At 41.8% G+C, this 9,417-nt stretch overlaps 1 protein-coding gene across 1 annotated transcript; it reads left to right on the plus strand.

The window, feature by feature from the left end:
* The first annotated feature begins 337 nt into the window (after nt 1–337).
* On the plus strand, nt 338–5,205 carry LOC137959487 (pentatricopeptide repeat-containing protein At3g07290, mitochondrial-like). Its single transcript, XM_068806851.1, has 2 exons — nt 338–978; nt 4,926–5,205. The coding sequence occupies exons 1-2, from the start codon at nt 338–340 to the stop codon at nt 5,203–5,205; spliced, it is 921 nt and encodes a 306-aa protein (XP_068662952.1).
* The last annotated feature ends 4,212 nt before the right edge of the window (nt 5,206–9,417 follow it).

Here is a 9,417-nt window from a genome sequence, read left to right on the forward strand (position 1 = left end):
CGATTCGGCTTCTCTGGTTTTTGATAGAAGGGTCAAGGCAGGTACTCAGCCCAACTCTGTTACTTATTTGTGTTTGATTCATGGTCTTTGCAATGTTGGGACAATTGATGAAGCACTAAATATCATCAAGGAAATGGTGGAGAAGGGCCTTGGTCTAACGGCTTCTACCTATACACTTCCTCTCACATCTCTCTATGAGGCTGGTCGTCTCAAGGAAGCATGTGATTGCAAATTGGGAAATCTGAACAATGTAATGAGATTGCTGAATTTCATGCAAGAGAATGGATGTGCACTGGATGAGTGGACATTTACATAACTGATTTGTGGATTCTTCAAAATGGGTACGTTGCATGTGGCTTTAGATATGTTCAATAAAATGGCAGCATGTGGATTAAATCCAAATAAGGTCAGTTATACTGCCTTAATACATGGATGTCGCAAGAGGGAGGCGATAGGCCTAGCACTATCGTTATTGGACAAGATCAAGGAGATTAGTTGTAGACCTAATGTGCATACATATAATGTGATATTTAATGGATTTTGCACACAGAATAGGTTACCAGAAGCAGAAAAGCTCTGTAAAAAAATTGCAGCACAGGGGTTGTTCCCCACTGTTGTAACCTATACAACTTTGATTGACGGGTTGTGTAAGAGTGGGGCCACCAGTTTTGCATTTAAAGTGGTTGATGAGATGATGAAGCACAATTGCCTACCAAACCATCACACTTACAACACAGTCATCTATGGATTATGTCAAGAAGTCAACGCCATGGAGGCCGAGCTTCTATTTAAAGAAATGCAAAGGAAAGGGTTGATTCCAGAACGAGTGACTTCTACTTCAGTAATAGACGGACCCTATGGTGTTTTGCTGAATGGCTTGCAGAAGGATCAACACGTTCTTGAAGAAGACCACATTGATGGCTATCTTTCCATAGGAAAGGCGAGAGGTTCTACCACTGTTTCTGGTCTCTTAGACAGGTTGTTGGAGAATGGTTGTGGGCCATATTTATATGTTACGTTACTAGTGGGTTTTTGGAGAAAGGGGTCAAGGCATTTGTCTCATACCTGCACGCTTATAAAGAGCCTCATTGCACCTTCGTATTCAGATGGAAGGACTTGCTGGTCAGACAAAGTATACTGCAGAACAACTCGGAATTGGTACTGCCTTGCAACAACAGCAGTCGCAAGTGCAGCTCTAGAGTATGGACAAAACACAACATCCGGCGCATAGTTGCTGTCCGAGATGTCGCTGAAGCTCTTCTCCTTATCTATGCAAGATCAGATACATCTAGGAGATCCATATGTGGCCCCCATGCAATATGAACACATGATTTAGTTGACAAGTTACCGGGCATGTTTCACAGTATAAATATCCTCAAATTTTTGTCAAGGGTGACGATGATATTTGTCTGAGCTCTGAGTGGGTTATGAGTTCAGGAAAACAAAAATTGCTTCTCTACTAGGTTGCTCTATTTTTGTACGAATAGGCAATTCTACATTGAGCTTGAGGACAAGCTCGTTCACAAAACAACGAAGATACATCTCAATTGTCTTGTTGACGACCTTTTGTCTGACCATCTGTCTGCGGATGGTAGGCTGAAGAGAATGCTAACGTTGTGTCCTGCAGCTTGAATAGTTCTTTCCAGAATGTACTGGTAAAGATGGCATCCCTATCACTTGTAATGGAATTAGGCATCCCATGTAAGTGGACAATATTATCCATAAAGAGCTGAGCTACATGAGCTGCAGTGTAAGGATGCACCAGAGGTATGAAATGGCCATACTTTGAGAAATGATCTACCACTACAAAGATAACGGATTTGTCGGACGATGAGGGAAGTCCATCTATGAATTCCATGGAAATATCAGACCAAACCTGTGACGGCAACTGAAGTAGTTGGAGCAACCCCGCTGGACTTAATGATTCAACTTATTCCATTGACAAATCCGACAAGCCGCCACATAATCGGCTATACTGCGCTTCATACCCCTCCAATAAAATTCCCGACTTATCCGAAAATATGTCTTTTGTCGGCCCTCATGTGTATTGTCATGGAAGGAGGCTAAAATGTTGTGAATCAGAGGTGACGTGTGGTGTAGAAAGATCCTTTTTTTGAAGAGGACCAAATTATCCTAAACCATCCAATGGTTTGTCGTTGTTCCCTGTTGGATCTCATGATATAAAGCAATAATTTTTGAGTATTGTTGTGTCTCTTCCCGTATAGAATCCAACAAGAGAGCTCTGGGCTGACTTATGGCATGTAAGTGCTGCTCTGGAATGTCCCGGCGAGATAAAGCATCAGCCCCCACATTCAAACTTTCAGGTTTATACTCCACAGTAAAGTCAAACCCCATAAGTTTACTTAACCAATGTTGTTGCGGTGAGGTAGTGAGGCGTTGCTCAAGCAGATACTTGAGGCTGCAATGATCAGTGCAAATCAGAAATGGGCACCCCAGAGATAAGGCCGCCAATGTTGTATGGCTTTCGCTAATCCGATCAGTTCCCTCTCATAAGCTACTAACTTGTGGTGGTGCTGGCCAAGTTGGCAGCTAAAATAAGAAATCGGGTGTCCCTGTTGGTGTAACACTGCACCAATACCGCCTCCCGAAGCATCACATTCCACCACAAATGACTCATCAAAGTCCGGTAGCTGCAAAACTGGGGCGGATGATAAGGCCTCTTTCAACTGCTGAAAGGAATGAGCCACTGTCTTAGACCAGGCAAAGGCATTTTTCTTTAGTAGGTAGTTGAGCGGTGCTACAATTTGGCCATAGCTGCGAATAAATTTCCTGTAATACCCAGCGAGTCCCAAAAATCCCCTTAATGCTGTAATGGATGTGGGAAGAGGCCAATCTGTGACGGCCTATATCTTACTCTGGTCGACCTTCACCCCAACTACTGAAATAACGTGGCCCAAGTAGGCCACTTCTGAGATTCCCATAGAATATTTGGACTGATTTAAAACCAAATGATGTGAGCGGATAAGAGTAAATACCTGGTGAAGGTGCTGAAGATGCTCTTCCCAACTATTGCTATATACCAAAATATCATAAAAAAATACCAAAACATATTTCCTCAAGAGAGAGGAAAATACTTAATTCATGAGGGCCTGGAATGTGGAAGGCGCATTAGAGAGGCCAAATGGCATTACGAGGAACTCGAAATGCCCGTGGTCCGTGCGGAACGTTGTTTTCTCCACATCTGATGGATGAACTCGGATATGATGACAGCCAGATTTCAAATCGAGCTTGGTAAAAATAGTAGCACCATGTAACTCATCTAGCAACTCGTCCACCACTAGGATGGGAAATTTATCTTTAATGGTATGCGCATTGAGTTGCCTGTAATCCACACAAAACCTCCACGACTTATCATGCTTGCGGACCAGTAATACCGGTGAGGAAAAAGGAGACCTGCTGGGCTGAATAATCCCCTAGGCTAGCATCTTTTGGCATTGCCTTTCAATTTCATACTTCTATAAGTGGGGGTAACGATAAGGACGCACCACTACAGATTCAGTGCCCGTTTTCAAATGGATACGGTGATCACAATGCCTAATTGACAGTAGAGCAGTAGGTTCCTAAAAGATATCCTCAAAGTCTGTAAGTAATTGAGATAACTTACTGTTGTCCATGCTTTGGACCTGAACAACCTGAAGTGCGTAGAGGGCACTGGTGCTTGTGTGCCATGCAATGTAATCTGACGGTGGTCTTCTGTAAAGGACATGGTCAGAGCCTGAAAATCCCATAATATTGGCCCCAACAGTTGTAGCCATTTAATTCCCAGTACCAAATCAAAGCCGGACAGTGGAATCACAAGGAAATCTGTAATAAATGCATGTCACTCTATATCAAAGTGTGTGGCTGGAGAGATGCCCACACTGGTAATTTTAGCCCCATTGGCTACTGATACAGAAAGGTCAGTCTGTTGCTGGACTACTAACCCAAGTTGTTCTACCACTGGTTGACTGATGAAATTATGTGTACTGCTAGAGTCAACTAAAGCAAGTAACTTTAGATGATGTAACTGGGATTTAACCTGCATGGTACTAGAACTGCACAGACCAGTCATGAGATGAAGGGAAATCTCTAGACCCTCTTGGTCTGTTTCAACAATCTCCTCCTCTCCTCTAGTAGTATGTCTTCACCATCCTCTCACAGACATATACTGAATAATCTTTTGCATTGGTGACCTTGTACATACTGTTCATCATAGTTAAAAATAAAGCCCTTGGCCTTTCTCTGATCCATCTCCTGTCTGTTCAGTTTTTTGAAGTAAGGAGCAGGTGGAGTCTAGTTAGAGCTGTCTAGGCGTGGTGCTGCATTGGCTCCAGAACGTGGAGGTCCATAATAAGGGGTTGGCACAGTGGCACTGTGCCTTCCTGGCCAAGCTGGTTTTCTGACCAGTGAATCCTTTAGCACACGCTGCTTATGCTCAATTGACCTGGCTAAATTCATAGCGTGGTCCAAATATGTAGGACCATGTAATTCAACTTCCAGTCGTAGAGCTTCTGTCAACCCAGCAGTAAAAATATGAACATACTGTGTGTGATTGAAAAACTTATTAGCGCGGGCCAACCGTTCCTGGAAGGTATTTTGATATACCTCTAGTGATCCAGTATGCTTATAATTGATTAATTCGCCCAATGGATTGCTACTAGCTGGAGGACCAAACCTCATCATGCATGATTGTCTAAAAGTAGCCCAATCCTTAACCAATTGGTCATTTCGGAATTGGTGTTACCATAGAAGCACTTCATCGAGCATGTGGTAGGCAGCCAAATAAACTTTCTCATCCGTAGGTGTTTTTTGATGATAAAAGAATTGATCAGACTTGGTTAACCAAATCAAGGGGTCCTTAGACCCATCATATGTAGGAAAGTCTAGTTTTAAATAGTTGGGAACCGTATTTGGTCCCTGAGCAGTAGGCCCCCATATGGGGATTGTGATGACACATTGGTGGTGGTGGAGGAGGTGGTGGGTGGTATTGATGGTGGTCGGCCAATGGAGAGTAGGCTGCCGGCGGTTGTGCTCGAGTACCACTATCATCTTGTCGCCGAAGAAGAGCTTGGATGGCGGCATCCAGGGATTCAGCCTGAAGGTCTGTCCTCTGGCTTATCTTCCACTAATTGCCCCAAATCCTCAGGGAAAGAGGAATCCCCAAGGGTGGACCTGTCTGATACTAAGTTGTTAGGTTCTTCCTGAGCCATGGATTGAGTCACCGTTCTTTCCACTCTTCCTTCCATATTGGTTCTTGACGCTGGAAGAGGATTCTTGTTCCTTGAACGTGGAATGATGGAAATAGGAATGGAATAATTGAGCTTTGAAGGAAGCTTGACCTAGACCTCTGAGGGAGAATCCGACCTAGACCTCTGAGGGAGAATCTAACTTGTTTAATTCTAATTTCTCAATACTTGCTTTCCCTTCACCTTGACGTCCCCCTAAATAGGGTTGAGGACGGAATTACAAAGTAGACCCATGGATCAAGTGGTTCACGCCATGTTACATCTAAACCAAACCAAACCAAATGAAATTACAGTAAAAGTAAATTAACATAATTTAATTCCTATGCCCGTGGATAACTCGTGATGCTATGGAGTCCATAACAGATGGTAAATAAATGGTCGTCTCATAGAGATGGCATTGATGTAATTAGATTAAAGTTCCAGGGTTAAAACCCTAAACCCTAAGTTCAAGGGTATTATTAATACAATAGTTTCATTAATCTATAAATAGAGCTTTAGGGGGAGGGTTAGGACATCAAGTCCATAACCTCTTCTTGTTGTTGTTTTCTCCCAATGGGTCTCTCTCCCTTTTTCTCCAACTACATCCATGGAGTCCTGAAAATCAACATAGTATCAGAGCATTGATTTTCAGGATTCCCATCTATGGTTTTTAGAATCAAAGAAACCCATTATTTTTTTCTTTGCTCATATTGTTGTTAGTTTTTTTTTTGTCATATTATTGTTATTGTTTTTTTTCTCTGCTTCATTAAGTCTGGTTTTATCTGCCATCCTACTATTCGGTCTTCCCGCCGTTTCTTGCAGCCAACTAAATAACCCATACTGCTTCATGGTGTGAATATTCTAAATTTTCTATGTTAACAATGTTGTTGTTGTTGAGATTTCTTCCCTTACGAAGAAATATAATCTTACCTTCTCAGTACATATTCTGTAATCTCTGTAATTATGTGATTTTCATTAATCACTCAAAACTCTCTATGTATAGTTTGTAAAAAGGCTATTTAAGCCGACGATGTTAATGAGAAAATATGAAAGAAATTGAAGTCGTATTCTGTAGTTGGTATCAGAGCAGGAGGATCCTTCTCCTTCTCCTTCTCGTCGCCGAATAACAAAGCAAAATCTCTGTCCCGTAGTCTCTCCCATAGTCGAAGAAGAGAGTTGCAACACTGTCGCCAAAAAAAAAAAAAAGAGCAGGTCTGCTACGTGAATGAAGATGACATTGTTTGTGTTTCTCTTCGGCCATCGCTGTTACACCAAACCGCCGCAACCCGAACTCCCAAAATTCACCGATGAATAGCCGCCAAACCACCTTCCAGCGATCGGCACCAGCGTCATCGACGCAGAAGACGAAGAGTAGCACCAACGTCTCGAGCACGATTTATCTCCGTCGTTGCCCCCACTCCAGAGGACCGTTCGGACGACACCGATGACTGAAGTGGAGCCATCGCTCGACCTTTTAGTGTACCGCCAGTCTGAACATCACCGGCGAAGAAGAAGCCGCATCGTCAATGAAGAAGATGAAGGTACAAAAAAAAAATTGCTTCCATTAACTTAGGTCCCACATTTTATTTTTCTGGCGAGTCGCGACAACTTCTTGAACCGGACCAAAAAAAGATACCCAACCCGAGTCAACCTATTGGCAGACCGAACCAGACCAGTTCTTGGACCAGATCAGACCGGAATAAAATTATTCAGAAAACGAACTGGACCAGTTCTCTGCCCGGACCAAAATCAGAAATCCAAACCGGGTCAACCTAGCGAACAGAAAGCGGGCCAGACCAGTATTTTTTGGGTGATCATTACCGATCCACTGATCTTCTTGCATCATGTCGAAGGAATCAAAATCTGAGCGTATTTGTAGTCACTATGGTGAGACTGGGCATACAAAGTCAAGATGTTATGAACTTATTGGGTATCTAGAATGGTGGGATCCTACTAAAGCTCCTCGCAAACGGAACACTAAACCAAATAATCATGCTTCCGTTACAGTAGCAGAACACTCCACCTCTACTACATCGGGTAAGGTTCTTAATACTTCCACTCCTAGTAGAAATAGTAAATGGATAATTGATTTTGGTGCTACTGATCATATGACCTTTGACAATCAACATGTTGAAATTATGAAACCATCTGAACAACATATTGTATCTATAGTAAATGGTACTCCCTCTCACGTTATTGGAGAAGGTTCCATCACCCTCACTGAAAATATGAGTCTTGATTCTCTATTAGTTGTTCCAACCCTCAATCATAATTTATTATTAGTGGATCAAATAACTCACACTTTGCATTGTAATGTGATTTTTTGGCTTAACCATTGTGTGTTTAAGGATATTCGAACTCGGAAGCCAATTGGTTATGGTACTAGAAGGGGAAAACTCTATTACCTTGATCTGAAGCCAGAGAGTTCTCATCAATTAGCTCAAGCATTCTCCGTGAATAAATCTGCAGAAAATGAGATTTGGTTATGGCATAAAAGGTTGGGTCACTCATCTTTTGGTTATTTAAAGAAACTGTTTCCAAAACTATTTATTAGATTATCTGTTTCAGATTTTAAGTGTGAGGTATGTCAATTGGCTAAAAGCCATCGTGTTCCATTTCCCATAAGCATGAATAGGAGTCCAACACCCTTTATGATTATCCACACAGATGTATGGGGTCTAGAAAATATAGCCTCTTTGACTGACAAATAGTGGTTTGTTTCCTTTATTGATGATCACACCCGGATGACTTGGATTGGCTTAATGAGCTCACAAAGTGAAGTTAGTTCATTGTTTAAACAATTTCACAAAATGATAGTCACTCAGTACCATTCCACAATATAAACTCTCCGTAGTGACAATGGTGGAGAATTAGTTAATCAAGGTTTGAAAGAATATCTAGATGATCATGGTATTAGTCATCAAACTACTTGTCCATACACCCCTTAGCAAAATGGGGTTGCAAAGTGAAAGAACCGCCACCTTCTTGAGGTTCTTCGTGCTTCCTTGTTTGAAGCTCATATGTCGGCTAGTTATTGGGGTGAAGCCATCACAACTGTAGCTTATCTTATCAACCGAATACCCTCGAGTGCGTTACAATTCAAGACTCCCTTGAGTGTTCTTCATGAAACTATAAGTTCACCTGTTGTGCCGAATCTGCCACCTAGAGTTTTTGGGTGTGTAGCCTTTGTTCATCTCCATAAGCCATTGAGAAATAAATTGGAACCCCGAGCTCTCAGGTGTGTCTTTGTTGGTTATGCTCAACATTAGAAAGGTTATCGTTGTTATCATCCTCCCTCTTGCAAATTGTATGTCACTCTTGATGTGGTATTTCATGAAGATCACTTGTATTATTCTACTCCCGAATCTTCAATTCAGGGGGAGAACAAGATTGAATTGTAGACCCTTAATCATCATTTGGATATCTTGGATACTACAAGTGGTAAGTATTCATATTACAGTAGTGAACATCAAAATGATACAAATGAGCATGATTCACAGGATGGAGATAAACAAGACCAGATGGAAGGGATGCAACTAGAGTCTCAACCGACGTCTTCACAGGATGGAGACAGACAAGACCAGATGGAAGTGATGCAACTAGAGTCTCAGCCAGCATCTTCCCCCCTTCATAATGTACCAATGGATCAATTGCCTTCTGAGTCCAAGTCCATGTCTGAGCCTCAGGTAAGTTCCGAAACTCAACTAAGAGTGATACCTCATAAAACCATAAGAGGAAAACCTAGAGTCAATTATGAACCCCTTTTCACCTCTAAATCTCAGTATCCCATGCATAATTTTGTGTCTTATCATAGATTATCAAAGGCAAATGAAGTATTTGTGAATCAATTATCTGCTTGATCTATTCCTAATAGTGTACAGGAAGCCTTTAAAGATCCTAAGTGGAAAGAAGCTATGAATGAAGAAATGAGGTCCCTCCAAAAGAATTCAACATGGGAAGTGGTTGGCCTACCTGTAGGAAAGACACTAGTCTGATGTAAGTGGGTATTTACCATTAAATTATAAAGCCGATGGCACCATTGAAAGGTTCAAAGCAAGGCTTGTTTCCAAAAGATATATTCATACCTATGGGATTGATTATATGGAGACATTCACACCAGTGGCCAAAATCAATACTGTTCGGATTCTACTATCTCTGGCTATGAATCTTAACTGGCCCTTATATCAGTTTG

Source organism: Aristolochia californica, unplaced genomic scaffold (genome assembly GCF_029961685.1).
Source record: "Aristolochia californica isolate CCGP_79_NKW_82.1479 unplaced genomic scaffold, dmAriCali1.0.hap1 SCAF_3, whole genome shotgun sequence".
Taxonomy (NCBI): Eukaryota; Viridiplantae; Streptophyta; class Magnoliopsida; order Piperales; family Aristolochiaceae; genus Aristolochia; species Aristolochia californica.

Coding starts and splice junctions, on each gene's coding strand:
- LOC137959487 (XM_068806851.1), top strand. CDS start 338: ATGGGTACGTTGCATGTGGCTTTAGATATGTTCAATAAAATGGCAGCA. Junction 979..4,925: donor GTTTCTGGTCTCTTAGACAG/GTTGTTGGAGAA, acceptor GTCCCTGAGCAG/TAGGCCCCCATATGGGGATT.